The 18261-nt window shown below is 41.8% G+C and overlaps 1 protein-coding gene across 2 annotated transcripts; it reads left to right on the plus strand.

Moving 5' to 3' along the window:
- Positions 1–1061: 1061 nt before the first annotated feature.
- Positions 1062–17990, plus strand: LOC113127940 (protein AF-17). 2 transcript variants are annotated; one of them, XR_003295489.1, is made up of 21 exons: positions 1062–1503; positions 2292–2371; positions 2481–2535; positions 2689–2798; positions 5464–5567; positions 5918–6011; positions 6561–6668; positions 7236–7325; positions 7537–7684; positions 7809–8582; positions 9123–9322; positions 9855–9972; positions 10206–10272; positions 10510–10658; positions 12537–12737; positions 12977–13053; positions 13321–13691; positions 13837–13924; positions 14932–15129; positions 15218–15320; positions 16130–17990. XR_003295489.1 is itself a non-coding variant. In XM_026302885.1 (20 exons), exons 1-20 carry the CDS (start codon positions 1395–1397, stop codon positions 15248–15250), a joined length of 3174 nt encoding a protein of 1057 aa, XP_026158670.1. In that variant the 5' UTR covers positions 1062–1394; the 3' UTR covers positions 15251–17990. The 2 variants fall into 2 exon arrangements, 1 of the variants encoding a protein (XP_026158670.1); XM_026302885.1 differs by having other exon boundaries at positions 15218–17990.
- The last annotated feature ends 271 nt before the right edge of the window (positions 17991–18261 follow it).

Here is an 18261-nt window from a genome sequence, read left to right on the forward strand (position 1 = left end):
AGTATTATGTCAGTACATGGGGCTGTGTGCATGGATGCACTTATTCACATGTCAGCGTAGGGACTTGGTCACGCCTTGCTGCCTTCAGACCAGAACGGGGTGTTTAGCCTCATCCAGCTGTCACTGCGTTATCTGTCCTCGCCATCAGTGCCAGTTCCCTTTTCTTTCTTTGGGTCTGAAGAGAAGTGACACTTGTGAGACAAACTGTCATTACAGCTTCATGTCCATATGTCAGATTAAAAAGCCTAGTCATCCATTTCAAAAGTACAACCATGCTGCTTCTCTTTTTTTGCAATTATAAGAGGTTGGTTTCACAGTATTTGTTTTCTGAGTAGTTAGTTGAGTGAGACTACCCCATGTTTGTACTCAGAAGTTTAACACTAGAATTTAATTCAGGGACGTTTGTGGTAAATGTAGGTGGAAAAAATCGATTTAGGACCCGTAAGGGTATTTTCTGACACATAACATCTTAACAGAAAAGAACATCTGGGAAACAGCAATGGAATTTGCATGAAGAAAGCCCTCCTAATGCCCAAACCGTGTGTCTGTAGTATTAAAACCAGCCCATCAGGCAGAGATTACTCAGCCTGTCGACACAGGAGTCATAAAGCAACAATGACGCAAGTTCAGTCAAAGTAAGAGGCTTCTGGTGACATCTGTTGACTGAATTATAGGAGTCAAGTTCATTCATCCATCCATGCTATAAATTTCCCCTGGAACACACACTGAACACCAAAGAACCAAGAAATCAAATAAAACGTGAGCCATGGATCCTACACCAAATGTGACAAATCACAATCGGATAAAAATGAAATGATAATGGCAACACTAAGTGGATGTTTTTCATTTCAGGGCAGGACACAGGATGGTGAAACATCTTGTAATTATTGCCTTGTAATTTTGTATAAATCCCGAAGATGGCGCTGGTAAAACAAAATTAATAGAGTGCGCACAGCGGTTTTCACGCACTGATCCACGTTTAACTAATCTAATCTATAAAACAGTTTAAAAGAAGAGGACCGTGAATGGGCAGTTTTCTCGCGTTAATATGCATTTAAAATTCAATGTTGAAGTCTGAAAACATCCCGTGAAAATGCGATTCACGTTAAAAATAACAACTTGGTACCTTTGCTGTGACTTTTATTCCGACCCAGAGGAGCAGGTCTGAGCATGCGCACTGCATCGGTTCTATGGGGACGGGGAGGACATCACGGAAAAACGTAGCAGCAGCACTACAAACCCCACGCCGAGATTTCGCCTCTTCGCTGCGCTAAAATTGCGCCCCACGACTATGCCCTGTGCGGCATTAAAGTGCGGGACGACCACTTGACGGGCCTGGGCGAGGTCTGAGCCGTTGCCAGGAGGGGAAATACATTTCTTCATATGGGAGCAGCATGCGGGAAATGGTCGGAGGTTGCTGCGTGTGTTCTGACGAGCGGGGCTGGGCTGAGAATCCGCTGGTTTACTGTGATGGACACGGCTGTAGCGTCGCCGTTCACCAAGGTAACGTTAGCCGCTGTTAGCGTCTAATTACCGGGCAGCTGCGGCCAGAGGTGGTGGTAGGTCGGCAGGTCTTTACGTAGGTCTGCTGCTGTCTACGTGCGTGTTTGTGTGTCCTGCCGTGTGTGGGAGGGGTATGTAGGCGTGCTGTTTGTTGTTGCCTCTCAGCACACATGATTCAATGTACAGGGCCAAGCGCTCTGACACCGCGCCTGGATGGCGCCTTGATGGCACTTCTGGTGTGTGTGTGTTTGTGTCCGGTCCGGTCTGGTTTACGACATACTTGCCCGCCTGTTTGGACACCGTCACCCTGTGTCCACTTGCTTTGTCACCTTAGCGGAACAAGACAGGGAAGCAGTAAACTCAGAGGTCTAGAGGGCTTCTCTAAATCTGTGCCCTGACTGGAGCCTCTAGGAAGCTGGTGCAGCTGACTTCACTGTGCTCTCATGTGCAGGGTGCAGTCCTTAAATATGATTTGGTTTCTAAAAGTGCAGTTAAAAATGTGATAGAGGCTCACAGCAGAACTACCTCAGTTTCAGAGTTTTAGTCACTAAAGTCTGAAATAGGTTCAGATGTTTTAAGGATTAACTGACCAAGCAATGACAGCAACATTTAGCATTACTCACAGTATGAGAAATATGTGTAAAATGCATTAGTTTACAGAATGATGAAGATTCAGATGTCACAGACATGTGATGGAAAGTGCAGATGACCATTTGGCAAGAAACCATTTCAGTAACCTTTTCTGTGTGTGTGTGTGTGTGTGTGTGTGTGTGTGTTCGTGTTCCCAGCATGCTATGGCATTGTTCAGGTGCCCACAGGTCCCTGGTTCTGTCGGAAGTGTGAGTCACAGGAGAGGGCGGTGCGTGTGGTGAGTGTGCCAACACACAACATGACACAACACATATATCCATTCATGCCTCCCTCATTACGATTAATGTCACTCATAACTATCTCTGCTTTCTCCTGTCCTGCCCCAGAGGTGCGAGCTGTGCCCCCACAAAGATGGGGCTCTCAAGAGGACCGACAGCGGAGGTAAACCTTGTTCTCCGTCCGTCTCGCTCACCTGTTTCTTTGTCCATACAATGAGTGACAGGACCGTCCACTCATCTGAAATAGTAAAGAAACTACAGATTTCCAATTTTTTCATAAGTACCTTTACTGATACACTGTCAATCTCTCCATCAGGCTGGGCCCACGTTGTGTGTGCACTCTACATCCCTGAGGTGCAGTTTGCCAATGTCCTCACTATGGAGCCCATCATCCTACAGTATGTCCCGCATGAAAGATACAACAAGGTATTGCAAAACACATTGCTGACTGTGAAAGTTTGCAATAAAACAAGCAGCACACATCACATCAACAGCTACTTGTCTTTAGGTCATCATTAAAGTTGGACATCATGAGTCAAATTTAGGAATATAGGACAAGCTGCAATGCTATGAGGCATTATCTTTAACAGTCTGTGCTCCCCACCATTCTTTTCTGGAGATGATGTTGGTCTTATGGACAGGTGAAGACAGCTGAAGTTGTGACTTAAAGCTTGATCAGATTCACATTTACCTCTTTTCTATTTACAAATTGTGCAGATGTTTGCTTACGCAGCAACACTGGCATCACACAGCAAATTTCAATGCAGATACAGTGAATGTTTGTAGTTGTAAGTTCTTAAAGTTAAGTTGGAACTTTACTTTGAAAATACCACACAATGATTTTTTTTTCCCCCCAAAATAACAGTAGCTTCAGCAAAACAGTGATGTGACGCAGCTTTAAGACTTGTGGGAAGCCTCACAGCTCTCATTTCTCCCTTAACGGGAAAAACAGTTTTGCTCATAATCACAATTGCTCCCTCCACCTACACATCCTGTACAAACTCCGAGTTGAATGTGGCAAGATCATGCCTGCTCTGGAGATTGTTGAAAGTCAATCTGTGAGATATTTCAAGCTGAAGTAGAAGTAGTTGAGTCAGGTTGGGGGAGAAAAAAAAGAAAGTACATTTACCATAAGCACATTTACCATTAGTCACAAATTATCCGTTGTGATGTATCAAAGTGTAGTGTAGAAGTTCCTAGTCATTTCTGTTGAAGAATGACACACATTCATCTACTTTCTCTGACAATAAGAATGGGATCTCTTTTGGGTTTTTGGACTGTTGGTCAGATGAAAATCAGTCTGACAGCATCACCTTGGGCTCTGGGATGACTGGGTATTTGTCATTTTTTATGTTTTATAGTTAAAACAACTGATTAATTTCGATTCATTAGTTAATTAACATAACATAACACTAACATAATTAGTACTGAGCATCACAAACTGATACTATTCACTCTCTTTAAGTCAGTTCTTCACATAGTCTCTATATGTTGCATAAATGAACACTGGCTACATGTTAACTTATGAAGCACTTTTCTTTTGCTGCGTACTGACTGATGAAATACAAAGATAAGTTGACCTCACACAGGGTCCTAACATGCAGAAGAAGATCATCTATGGTGGAACAGGCAGTACATATCCCTCTTCATATTTGGAGTCATGCTTAAATTTTCAGAAATGGTTTTGAAGTATTCTGCTAGTGTATAGTGTTTGTATAGTGAACCACAGATCAGTTTTAGGTTGTTATGGCTTTATCATACATCAGCTGTCTTGTAACTGCATGTACCTCTTACCCTTCTTGTCTGTGTGGTGTTTGATCATTGGCAGAGTGTATATAGAAGTACTTGATGTAGAGTACAAAGAAATAAACATTTAACTCATTGGATCGAGAAGCCAGTCACTGACCTGCTGCATGTGTGCATGTGTGTGTGTGTGTGTGTGTGTGTGCGTGTGTGCATGTGTGTGTGTCTGCATATAAATGCCCACATGTGAGAGTTTGAGTGCCTGGTTTCATATTACTGTGTCAGCTACAGTAAATTGCATGCAGCTTTCCCCCGTCAGATCCATTCATCCAGATTTTGCTGTCTGCATTCCTAGACAACGTTACAATGGACAGCGAAAACTTGAGAAGCCACTCTTCCTTTTACATGCTCGCCGTAGTTATGTCTCTGACCTAGTATAGTTGATATCCTCTAAAAGTAGCAGAGAGCTGAATAGGATGTGGGGAGTAGAGGAGGACAGAGGGAAAGGGAGAGAAAAGGTGAAACACAGAGGGCTGAAGTGTTAAGGTAAAGAGCCTGCTGTTCTTTTGTCCCGCACCTGTTGCTAGGCCTCTTCTGCCCCCACCCCCAAACCTTCACTGGGGAAAAACTGCGTGTGTGTGTGTGTGTGTGTGCGCGCGTTTCTGCTTGTGTGCAAACATGTATATACTATACATGGATTTTGTGGACATGAGAATTCCAATCTTGAGCTCTAAAATCAGTCATTTTGAAAATGGTGAATGTTGAGCTGCATCAACGTGTGTGCCCTCATGCCCTGCAGCTTATTATTAAACAATCCCTCGTGAACACTATAAGGAAATTACAAGAAGTGTCCATGAGGAAAGCTTTGCAGCATCATGATGCAAAGTTAAAGCATTCTTTGGCAAGCAGATACACAACTTGGATGTAAATTTTTTTCACATCACCTCCAAACATGTGTTTAACAGTTTTGCTGTACAAAGCAGCAAGCATTGAGGAAAGTATGCACTGTTTCAAAACCCCATCTGTTCTCCTGACAGGAAACCTTCCTAATCATTTACAACATCCCTGCAGCTGGGCTCAAATTAAGAAGCATTTTATCTTCCCTGCACTACGATCACAATGGCTCACTTTAATGGTGAAATAACATAAACATTTGAGTTTGCTGTGGTAGCACTGTTGCAACAAATGGAACAGGATAAACGGAGCTCAGCTTTCCACTTTTTTTGTGAAACAGCAACAGTTTTCTGTGAACCTAGCTCGTTTTGTGGCCGAATACCTACTGGTGATGATAACTAATGTGCCTCTCTCTGTTCATCAACCGCTTTCCACATCTTTGCTGCTCCACCAGCCCTGTTATATCTGTGAGGACCATGGGAGGGAGAGCAAGGCTGCCTGTGGGGCCTGTATGACCTGCAACAGACAGGGTTGCAGACAAGCTTTTCATGTTACCTGGTACGTGTGAAGTTGTGTGTGTGTATATGTAAATGTCTGTGTCATCTATAGTATGGTGACATTTTTTGAAAGATGACCAGCAAGTTGGTCAATCACATCTGTTAAGTGGCTGGCCATCATGTAAGATCTAAGAAAGCAGGAGCACTTTTAAATATAAATTACTTTATGTAACATATTAGTCTATGAACATATTCACTTGTATATGTATAAAATGTAAATTATCTCTGTTTACAAGTTACTTCAAATGAACTGCAGCCAGTTCTGAGAAAGAATGGCCTGGTGCTGTCCACAATTCGGTCTTTGCTATCTTGTTTCCTCCCTTGCCTTACCTTGTGACACCCTGTGTTCAGTGCTCAGATGGCTGGTCTGCTGTGTGAAGAAGAAGGCCCAGAAGCTGACAACGTGAAATACTGTGGCTACTGCAAGCATCACTACAACAAAATGGTAAAAATCTCAGAAATGGTCCCTTCCATCCCTGTAAGGTCTTTCCTGATCACCAGTAAACCTAACTGCTGTTTTGTTCCTGTGACCACCACCTTTGCCTTTGGCTTACTTTGAGCCTCATAATCAAATTGCCAGTTCACATTCCCATCATTATTCAGCTTAGGAGCTTATGTGCCAAACTATTTCTTGGCCAGGCCCAGTGACTTCCTGGCGGCTTCACTGGTTGCCTGGCAGCCTCATGGCGGCAGCAAGACTCTAGAAAGTGCAGCCAGCCAAGAAATAGTCTGGCACATAACAGCTGTGTAGATGTGCTGGTAAGTGATTTTTTTACCTTTGGACAAAGGCAGAATAGTTGTTTTCAGTCTTTATTTTAAGCTAGGTGACTGCTTCCTGGAGCTGTATATTTAGCAGACACAGCGTCATGAGATGGTTGTGGATCAGGGTATTTTTCAAAATGATTTTGTTAATGAATTATATGATAGAGGCCCAGTAGCTTTTTAGATTTTACTTGATGTTGATACAATGCGAACCTCCTTTTGTATTTTACAGCAGAAGAAGTTACGCTCCAGCGAGAATACAAGTAGCTCCTTCAGTCATTCTAGGGGGCGCTCCAGCTCTCCCCCACAGGACAAACACCACCACCACAGACAGAGGAAGGTAAGCACCAGCTTTATTTGGGTCAGTGTAAAGGACCAAAAGTTGGCATTGAATATGAGGTTAGACTCATAGTTTTGGTTTAAGGTATTGCAAAGAGGTATAGTACTGGTATTAAAATAGCATCATATTATTGGCATTACTAGAAAAATTATTTTTTAAATGACACCCAGCCCTAGTAATTGCATGTGTGCAAATATGTATAATGTTGGAATGGTTAAGATTTGCCTGGTTTTATCTTATTGATGTGTAGGTTACAAATCAAATGTTGCTTATATAGCCCAATATCACCAAAATCACAAATTTGTTTTAAAGGGCTTTTCAGTCTATACAGCACTCAAAAAAAAAAAAACAGATGAGGGATCTTTCACAGAACAGAAATAGAGAACAGAACAGAGCAAATAGTACTTTTACAGTATGAACAATCAGGATGACAAATTTAAAGACAGTAAACACATATGAAGAATATGATCTGGGCAGATGTTGCTGACACATGCACATGGGAGAAATGAACACACACAGGAGGAAGAGACAAAGTGTGTTTGTATGTATGTATGTATGTGTTTTCAGAGTCATAAAGACAAGATTCGGCAAAAAGAACGCCATAAGAAATCCTCTGACAGCTTGGGCTCCTCAGTGACAAGCAGCAGCATAGAAAAGGTATACACACTGAAGATGTCAGTCACTCTAAGAGAGAATTTAAAATTCAGAAAAGTCTTGATGCCATAGTACCTGAATCACTGTTGTTAAAAAAATATTTTGACAAGTAATGTCAAGTTTAATGTAACATATTTGTAAAGAGTTGTCACTTTCACTTTATTCTATAAAATGAGTAAAAACTAATGTTGTTACAACATGTGTGTTGGTGCAGATCACCTCCAGTCATCACAGCACCAAGGACAGTGAGGGGAAGACCAAGAAGCTGAGCTCACACAGTCACAGTCATCGCAGTAAAAAGACAGGAAGCACTGGCAAGAGCTGCTCTTCCTCCTCCTGCTCTTCCAGTCCTTTTAACACAGGTAAGAAAGGAACAATGAAATGTTTAGGCACCGATTAAGTTAGAGAGCAAGATAAAGCTGGCAGAAGAAATTGACATAAAGACAACCAAGTGTGTTTTTCATCCCTGTGTTTGGGTTTCTCTAGGAGGTGGCTCCCTGTCTTCCACTCAGGATTTTCATCAGTTCTCTACTTCCTCCCGACTGGAGCGTGACCATGACCGAGGAGGTGATGACCACAGTGGAGAAGAGCGCAAGGAGCGTCACAGGAGACCTGCAGTCCAGGAGGATGAGGACGAGGAGGACGATGAAAAGGGGGAGGTGAAAGATGAGGAGGACGACAGTAAATACCACAAGCCACCAGCACTGACTCCTGCTGATGGCCCACTGGCAGGGCCACAGAATCATGACAGGTCAGAGGGCAACTCGAGCCCTTTTGAAAACAAGGTCACCATCTCAACTTTTGGGTCTATCATGCGCATCACCTCCTCATCAGGGCTGGGAACCAGCAGCAAGATTCGCAAGATGTCCTCCTCAGGGGACTATAAACCCTCCAAGTCTCTCTGCAAGCCATCTCAGCTGAGTACGCCACCTATCCTGGAGGAGGCAGACCTGGAGGACAAAGCCACACCCCCGCCACTGCCCCGAGAGAGGCGGCACCGGGGCAACAAGAAGAGCCGTCATGGTCCGGGGCGCCCACGGGGCAGCAAGAACCGAGAGAGAAGGGAAGAAGAGCACCACCACCACCACACAGCTCCTCTTCCACCAGCGCTAACATCCTCACTCTACATGAGCCCATCTACCATCCCACACCCCGCTTTCCCCTCCACGGTCCCTCCCACCTCCACCTCTTCCTCGTCTTTCTCCTCTTCCTCTGTCGGCAGTTTTTCCACAGGCCGTGGCAACTCACTGCTCAGCTCTGGTGAGTCTCTGTGAGTGGGTGTGTGTGTGGTAGCCCTCTAGCTTCCTGTGTGTGCAGAAAAAAATCCTATCATTATCTGTTTTTGCTTTGGTGTGTTCATTTGCACTTTGACTGTAAAGTGTTGAAATGTTTCCATTCCACACGTGCCATGTCAGCACATAGAGTAGCAGCTTATCTGTATATCAGTACCTCATGGTGTAGCAGATCAAGTTGTAGTAAATAAGAGCCCTGCAGGACAGATAAGGTGAAAAGATAAGGTGTCATGGCACTCTTTTTTTTCCCCCCATACAACTTCTTTTACATGTCAGAGTATTTAGTAATTCTGTCTCACAGTAGTTATTAAATCTGTGTGAGGCACAGATACTGTCCTAGATAGTGGTTTTGGTGTGTGCTGCACATCTCTGACTGGTAGATTTCCTGCCCTACTTTCAGATCCTCTCATGTACGTGAGCTCTCAGGTGCCACACGTGCTTATCTTTTGGGGTCTGTGATGAAACAAATGTAATTTTTGAAATCTGACTTTATTCCTCTGCTTGTCAGGTGTCTACTCCAGTGTCAAGGACCCTCTCACTCTGGGGGGGGGTGTCTGTAGTACCCCTCTCTCCCTGGGCGGAGGGGTGTGTAGCACGTCCTTGTCCTTGGGAGGGGGCATGTGTAGCACCCCTCTCTCCTCAGGACTTCTTCCATCCCATGTGTCCTCACTCCCTCTCACATCACTCAGTGCTGTCTCAAACACACAGGTACTTCAGACAGAAAGTAAATTGAGGTTCTTTAGACCTGTACTTTATCAGTACCACTGCACAGTCCCTTTAATTAGTTTCAGTTATTTTGCCAACACTGTTGGTATTGCTGGTTCTACCTTCAGAAATGGGACTATTTTTTTATATGTCATATATAAATGTCTTTCAGTTTTGAACTGTTAGTTGAATAAAGCAATATGAAGTCATGTCTTTAGACTGGAAAACTTACTTTACATTTAAATTACTAATGAATTATTCATGGCTCATGAGAAATTGTTAGGTTACAGTGCTCCATTCCACGTATGTATCGAGCGGAAATAATTAGTCAAGTAATCTATTAACGATATGACAATCAACCACAATAATTTATGAAAATTACTTTTTTTTAAAATTAGATATGAAGCAGAAATAAAAGCTGTTTGGGGACATCGCATGTAGTGTGGGCAAACTGGTGTCCTAATTTCCAACATGTTTTAGGTGAAATGATCTAATGGTCTTTGTCAGCCAGGTGTTGATTTTCATTGTCTCGTAGGTCCATCCAGGTTCCAGCACCTCCTATAGCCTAACCTCCACTCAGCCTTTCACCAGCTGTCTCTCCACAGCCCCAACACTGCCGCCACTACTGAGCCAAGCCCAGACCTCACTGCACGGTGAGTGGAAGCCTGAATCCAGAGATCAGCATGATTCACCTGCATTTGCTAAGAAACTGAAGGTAGTTTAAGGGGAACTTGCACAAGAAAGATCCTTAGGACACAAATATTCTTCCCCTTCTTAGAATCTGACTTTTTATCTATTCATATCGCACGACAGACATCATGTTTTAACAATGAGAAGTGATGAATTCAAAAAACAGAAGTTCATGAGTCTCCGCTCCTGTTCTCAGAGTCTGACCTCGATGACTGTCGCTTCCCATGTCAGGGGAACTCACCAAGAGAGAGTCTTTCCTCACAGTAAGTCTCTTTCTTTCATCTTAATCTTTCATGTTAATCCTGGGCCACACTGAAAGTGTACATGTAGTACTATCAGTTTGTATATCAACTAACAGCAATGGGAAATGGGAAAATGGCAGCTGGTTAACTACTGAAGTAACTGGGTGGTTTTGAGAAGAAATACTAACCACAGGCACAGCAGCAATGGCTTCTTAAAGTGTTCTCACTCCCTGCTGTTTTCTCCTCATTTACATTCAGGTCTCCCATGAGCTGCCTTCCCCTTCTGTTTGACCAGAGAGATGGGTTGGGCACAGGAGTTAGAGCCCGTCCTGAGAATGTCCCTCCAGCCACCTCCCACATTGAGCTCCTGCTGGAGAAGCACGGCAACGGAGAGATGGGAGTCAACAGTGAGTGAGCCTGAAAAAGAGACATAATAGAGTACACCAGTGGTCCCCACCTGGTCAGAGAACATGATTAAAGAAATAAGACCAAAAAATAAATTTCTGTATAACACCCAAATTATAGCACAGATACAAAAGCCAAAGAAGGAAAAAAACTTTTTTTGGCTGAGCTGTTCACTGAATTCTAGTCATGATTCTAGTTACCTGCTTCTGTATATGTGAGAACAGTACCTGTCTCTATTTAGACATCACATGTAACTGTGGACGCTGTGAAAACAACACCATGAGAGACAGCATGCCACAAGAATCAAAAGTAGCTCCAGCAGCCTTGTTTCTCATGTCTGTTTCTCCTGAATCAGATTGCTCACTGCCTCTTATTCTGACTCATTTTTTCTCTGAGGACATCATCAACTGGCACTAGCTTTCTAATCTATTCTTGGCTTCTTCTTTTTTTAACCCAATACTGTTCTAGTTTTTCCAGTTTGTCTTATACTTTCTATCTTTTTGTTTGTTTGTTTTTTTTGTTCATTCTATCATTTCTACCATTGTCTTTCAATATTTCCTCGCTCAAAATCAAACATGGACCCTTCTTTTTTCCCCAGGCAATATCTCTTAATTGTGTATATCTAATACACAGTACAACTTGGTATACACACTGCAGAAATGCCCTGCAGTCTCCCTCTTAAATATATTCGTCTGTGCCACAGCCAGAGTTCACTTTATACTGAGTGTTTACTGCTGTTCTGCATGGCAGAAATGAAAGTGAGGAGTGTTTGTTTTTCCTTCATAAAAAATCTTCTAGAAAGCATTCAGAGGATAGAGGTGAAATTCTACTTCAGACCTTATTGACTACTATAAAGTAGAATCATCATCATTGCCACCACTGTTTGTCTTAGTTTTTAAAAATTACAACAGGATTACACAATTTATGCATTTTACACTGAGAGACAGTCAAATAAAATATCTTAAAGGTAAACCAAGCACGCCAGGTAGCAAATACAGGTTGGTTTAGGACATAGTAGAATGGTGACCGCATTTTCCAGCACAGCTCTGGCCAGCCTAGGCTGGGGCCTCGTCTGTCAGAATAAGTGGAAACATCTGTGAGGGTGCACAGGCTGTTTAAAATGGCTTAAAGAAAAGCTCAGTGCAGGTTACTGGATCTGCTTTGTGACAAATGTTTGTCCATCTATTGTTGATGGTTTGTTTTACCATGACTAACTTATCCTGATCCATGCAATACAAACTATTGGTAATATGATATACAGTTCTGGCTTTTCTGTCAAGTGAATTTAACAACATGCTGTAAGTTAAGACAGATTTCCTGAATTGTTGTGAAGGAAAACAATTGCAGTGTTTGAATTGTGAAGGTGATTTCAGGGACTCATGCCAGGTATATTTTTTGGTTCACCTCTTCATGATTGCTGTGCATCACTTCATGATGAAATGAAAAGTCTACTTTTTATCTAAATCAGAAATAACAATTACATAACATACATTATGTTGATCTCCATTTGCTTTGACCTCACAGAAAACACCACATACTTAGTTGATATTTCTTTAATGTTGCCTGGAATTTTTTCTTTTTTTTTTTATGCCTTAATTAGCAGACAGTAGGGAGAAACTGATGAGAGAGATAGATGCAGAATAACATGCAGCAAAAGCAGCTGGGGAAGTTCATGGTCAATGGCTAATCACTATACCACCAAGTTACCCTGAATAAGTTTCTTTTGAATTATTTGGAAAACTGACATTTCAAACTTATGAGCTGAGCATCTCAAATTCTTTCACTGTTGCACACATTGCCCTTCAGTGCTTTCCATACTTGTCACATTCCAATATGCTGTTTTGTTAATGATGTTAAATCTCTCCTCCCTGCCTTTTAAGTTGTGGAAATGCTCCAGTCACTACACTCCCTGCAGCAGGAGAACCAGCGCCTCCAGGACCAGATCCTCAGCCTGACAGCAAAGAAGGAACGGCTGCAGCTGCTTAACACAGAGCTGGCTGTGCCTTTTCCTCCACATGTTCATTCTGCACAGGGATCCATGCACAGCTCTGCCCACATCAACTTCCTGTCGTCCAGCCAAGGTCAGGTTCTTCATCATACTTATTATTAAAAAAACTTTCCCTTTCCTCCCCAGTGCAACTTCACAACACATCTTTAATGTTTAATTTCAAGTGATTCCTTACAGTAAATTCATTAGCGCATAGTTGAAATGAAGACAGCAATCAGTTATCGATGTGAAATGTTATAAGGGTCAGTAGTGACAATACAAAAGATTAATTTTGTAGTTTTGACCCTGTGTTTGTACCTCTCTGTTCCTTAGACCCCCTGAGCACCAATAAGAGTCCCCTGTCCAAAAGCTGTTTCCTGAATGACACCTCTTTTGTTACCTCGTCTGAGGTGAGAACCTGTAGATCCTTTCCAACCTTGAACGCGTTATACAGGTTTAAACCTGCCTTTTAAGCCTCTTTATAGCAAGAAATGTCTCGGTTCCACCATCATTACAGTGATGATAGTCATAATTGATGTGGTCTGGTACTGGCAGCTGTACACTGACAATATATTTCTTGTGCCATAGTTTCTTCTTTCACTTTCATAAAATCAGTGAATACAAAAGCAAGCTGACAGCTCCGTAACTAAAATGCACCTTTCCTCTCTGTGTTCCAGGACCTCCGCTCTGGTAGTCCGTCCCGCAGTAGCTCATCCCTGTCCTTCCAGAGTACTCCTCCTCCTCAGCAGAGCCCTGCCTCCTTTAGCCAGCCCCTGCTCAATGGCCTGAGTCGAGGTCTTAGTGACGGCATGGGGACCATCAGTCAGGCTGCCAGCTCCTCTCTGCCTGTGGCAGGCGGACTTATGGCGTCCCTTGCAGGAAGTCCTCAGCTAAATATTAATGGTGTGCTGGGTAGTTTGAACGGTGTGATCCAGTCTCCTGTGCAGAACGCTCCTCAACTTGCACTCCCTGCTCTGCGTCCCCAGCCTCCACCACTCAACCCCCAGGCACTGGCACAGAGTTTTCAGCTTCCTAAGAGCTTGAGCCCGTACGTATGCAGTCATGGGTATAAATCAGCTAAAGAAATCCATGTGAAAATGAGTTGTTGTTATATTTAATTGTGTTGACATTAACCTATCCATGGATATGTCTGTGTTTATTTAGACTCATGAGCCAGTGTGTTGTTGTTTCAGGTCTTCACTCCTTTCAGAGCAGCAGAAGCAGCTTCTCCTCGAGCAGCAGCAGCTCCAGCAGTTCCTCACCTCACAGAACTTCACTCCAGTAATGAAACTCACTCTTACACAGTTTCACATTGCACACATTTTGTGGATGTGATGTGGAGAATTCTTTCTGGAGTATTCACCACTTTTTGGCCATATTTGATTTACGTCGCATTCAGGTACACAACAACTGTCCTCTGGGTAGAAAATGTAATTTAATCAGAACTATCACACCACCTGGACAACCAGTTCACTCCTTCCAGATAGCGGTGACAGAATAACACCCGACTATCTTGAGCTGTAGAACCCCCTTAAACCACACGCTTGGGGGGTCACAAACATTTCCACACAAAAGTCTACCAACCAAAAATACAAATATTATCATTATTATTAGTAGTAGTAGTACTGTTGGTTGCACACATGCGTGATTTTTGATTTTTAATACATTTACAAAAAAATTATTACATAACATTTTGGCTTTGGCAGTGGTTATAGAGTAGATTGATGGAAAAGCTGGTTATTTCATACATTTCAAAAGAAATCTCCAGCACATGCAGAAAGTGAAGCCGTTGTATGAGGATAACTAAATGGAGTTTTCTTCAGCAAGAGCAAACCAGCCACCACTCATTTTCTTATTTGAATTGCAAACTGGTAAAAGTCTGGGGATGGTAGAAGCAGTCAGGCACTGTGACACCTGGTAAATATAGAAACTCATTTGTTTCCTGTGTGACTGTGAAGTGTGTTGCTTATGACTATTATGCCTTGGATCAGTTGTTATACATGTTAAACATGTTACACAAAAGAGGTAAATAAACAGTTGAAAAGCTGATTTGATATATCTAAGATTTATTTACAGCATAACTTGAAAGCACATAGACCTTAAGATATCAGTCTTAAAGTTTGCAATGCCAAACCCGAAAATTGTGTGATGTCATACAGCCACCAATCAATGTATGTTGCTTGCAGTCAAAAACTCACCAGAGTACTTCTTAAAAGCTCTCAGATTTCTGACTGTAGACCATCTCACAGTTGTCTTTATAAACCTGTTGTGTCCAACCCGACCACCAGGAGCAGCAAGTGGTGGTGTGCCAGATGCTGCAGAGGCAGAGGGAGCTGCAGCGCCTTACACTGTCAAGCGCACTCACGTCCACCCCAAACTCACCCATGATCGCCCAGTCACCCAACCTGCTGTCTTCAGCTACAGCGTCACCCGCCCAGGGAGGCGGCCTCTTTGGACTGCAGGACAGTGTGCTTCACAAGTCTGGGGTGAGTAATACTGCAGGATTTCTCATACAATGCTATTTTTATTTTTTTTTTACTTTTAGAAATTTAAAAAATGTGATTGTGTCTTCAGGCTGCAGGAGAAGGTGGAGACAAGAACGGATGACATCTCTCACTAACAGATGTTCAACTCAAATGAAGATATCAGGCCTTGCACACCCACTTAAAGAATTGAGGTCAACTTAGAAAACATTTGAACATCTTTCCATCTCTGTCATCTTCATCTTAAACTCTCTTTTATGAATGTATAACAAGATGGACTGAACATCAAAATGACATTTTTTTGTGTTGAAGTTCTTTGTGTCAGAGGTTCTTCTCATAGGTTTTTTTGTGTAGGCAGCTTTCAGAGAACATGAATTCAGTGGTCTCTTCTTAAATTGCACTAATTTGTTAGCTAGATTAAAGAGGCTGCCTATAAAGGCAGGGCCAGACTTCCTGTTCATCCCTGCGGGTGCTGTGTAGGCTTTTGATTTGAAGTATGAACTCAGTTGTCTCTTCCCTGACTTCTCAAGCACTGACTGTTCATGAATTCCCTCTGTGGCATGTACCAGGGTTTCCATTGAGTCGGTGAGAATCAGCAACCTCAACTGTCTTCCTTGATATTTTGTCTTCCCTTTGTTGTTTCCCCACCAAGATATTCTATATGTTGCAGCCTCTCACAGGCATTTATTATGTAAAAAATAAGAATAGTGTCCTTTCCCATGTGTGGTTAGTGGCATTTCGACATTAAGCTAGTTATTACCTCTTTCCATTGTTGACATTTTAATGACTCATTACCACAACAGCCTTCACTGGATATAAATGGACACCAAATAACTTGGTGTTAATTCTAAGGTATTAACTCATGTAAATGCAAAAATGGCACACAACCCATGCATCCAAAATGGCACTGTCATCCACCAGAGACTGGCATTAAACTGAACGTTGAGCACCAGGTTTTTATTCTAAACCATAAGATTTTCTAAAGACTTTTATATCCTTCCAGTTGCTGTCGAGATTAAGCAGATGAAACCAAACATTTGGAATTTGTAAGTAAGGAATTTTTCATTTTTTCCTAAATGTGTGCACTTTGCATGTTAGTAGCTAACAGAGCAAACTAACCATCTACACAGTTCCTTATAAAGGATGCTTGGTACTTAATAGACCACTAGGGACTTACAGGTTTTTCATTTATATGAGTATTTTGCACTCTGTCCTGAAATGTCATTTTTTATGTTACTTTAATACATAGAGGTTCTTTTCATGTCCACAAACTAGTCGTTATTTTAGCAATACTGGATAGATAATGCCTTAATGATACCAGATGTACAGAGAAACCATGAGCCCAAAGGCTTACTCTCTCGTCGTCTTTCTTTGATAGTGTTGTTTTTTTTTGTTTGTTTTTTTTTTTTTTTATCTTGGGTACGTGAAGGGGCACATTAGTAAAGGGAAAGCCCTCTTCCAAAACCCATATATACTTTCGATAGATGACTGATGATTTCAACAGTTGAGATGTGTGAATAACCGTATAGTTGTAACTATAAAGTGTCAAATAACTTTCTATTGTAAGTTTTGTGTTAAGATGCAATGTTTAGTTGTTTGTGCTCCAGAGAACTGAGAAACAATGACTTGTTGATACAGTAGAGCTTGCACAGCGGTGTCATAAGAAGAAGGCTGGGGGCAGCCAAGATGTAAACTATAATTAAAGTCCTGTCACAGTAGTATATGATACATAGTGTAGCTGTTATCAGCACTGAGAAGACAATGAATTGCCAATTGTTGTTATGTTGGCATTTACTGCATGGCTGTTTGAGCCCATGTTCATAACTTAAGCCAACATATAGACTATAAGCTTCTCTTTCCATTCCACTTCATCATGTGATGCCTCTGTTTCACTAACAAAGGCCACTGAAATTCTTTGATTACCCTCAAAGTAGGTGATTATTTTATCATTTTTTTCTGTTTTTCAATATTATATTAGGCCTTTTAAAAGTTCTCTCGCTTCTGTTTGCAGTCTTGAACATGATCTCCCATACATGTGATATCTTGTGCGCTAGGTTGTTTCGTTAGCAGCAGATGTAGACGTCAGTAAGGAACTTCAAGCAGCTCACTAGTCGGTGGTGAATACTGTAGCAATGACAAAAGGAGAATGTTGATAAAGACATGAGCCAGCGCATTGACGTGACTCCAAGTGGGGGGACTATAATTTTACTAGGTATGTGCTAATGAGCAGCCTCTCAGCTGAGGCAAAGCCCAGACACATAGCCATGTCCAGTAGATTGACTGAGGATTGGTGAATTTCTGAAGCGCTTTCTTTCACATGTTGCACTGGGGCGCTTTGGGCCCAACTGTAAATTGTTTTTTAGTACCTATTCACTTTTGTTGGAATAAAATTGTATACTTTGATGTGTTTGTACAAAAACACATTCATTGTTTAAGCTTTGAAGTTTGGGTAACCAGATAATTCATGTTCCATGAATGTCGTACTGTGTATATTTTATGTATTACAACATTTAAGCACCTGGTTCTGTAAGAGGTCTGATGGAGAGCGAGTTACCTATCGGGATATGAATTGCATGAAATGCAGTGATGTCTGAAATATATTGCTGAATACCAAGTAATAACTATGCATAATTTTAAATGCATTGTTCCCTGACAAAAGAAAAGAAATGAAATGAGCACTGAATATTAAAAAGGACAAGCACGTTGTCATTGTACAGTGTATTTGTTTGAGAATTGATCAGAATGAATTTGACAATATTCAGATAAAAAGCCCTGTAAAGTATTTTGATATTTTTGTGTGTAAAATTAAAAGGATGAATTGCAACAACTTTTTTGTTAATAAATGTATTTTCTGAGTTGTTTTACACTTTCCTCTTGGGTGGTGAATGACCTGTCAGCAGTCTGTGTTCTTGTACTTGGTGCTTTTCATTGAAAGTAAGTGACAGAATTGGTTTATACAGTAAGCAATATTAGTACCGAATATTTAGTTTGACACTGCAAGGATATGTATGTTCTTTCACCTGTAAAAATGAACTACCACCCAGGGAAGCCTGTAGATATTTACTACTTTTGAAAAATATCAATCCTATAATCATGATCTCATATGAATTCATTACAACAGTTTTTCTTCTCTTC

Source organism: Mastacembelus armatus, chromosome 1, assembly GCF_900324485.2.
Source record: "Mastacembelus armatus chromosome 1, fMasArm1.2, whole genome shotgun sequence".
Lineage (NCBI taxonomy): Eukaryota > Metazoa > Chordata > Actinopteri > Synbranchiformes > Mastacembelidae > Mastacembelus > Mastacembelus armatus.

Excerpts from the sequence above, each read along its gene's own strand:
- LOC113127940 (XM_026302885.1), top strand. The coding sequence starts at position 1,395 with ATGCGGGAAATGGTCGGAGGTTGCTGCGTGTGTTCTGACGAGCGGGGC. Across the intron at positions 2,372-2,480 it reads AGGAGAGGGCGGTGCGTGTG|AGGTGCGAGCTGTGCCCCCA; the intron begins GTGAGTGTGCCA and ends GTCCTGCCCCAG. Across the intron at positions 15,130-15,217 it reads GTGTGCTTCACAAGTCTGGG|GCTGCAGGAGAAGGTGGAGA; the intron begins GTGAGTAATACT and ends TTGTGTCTTCAG.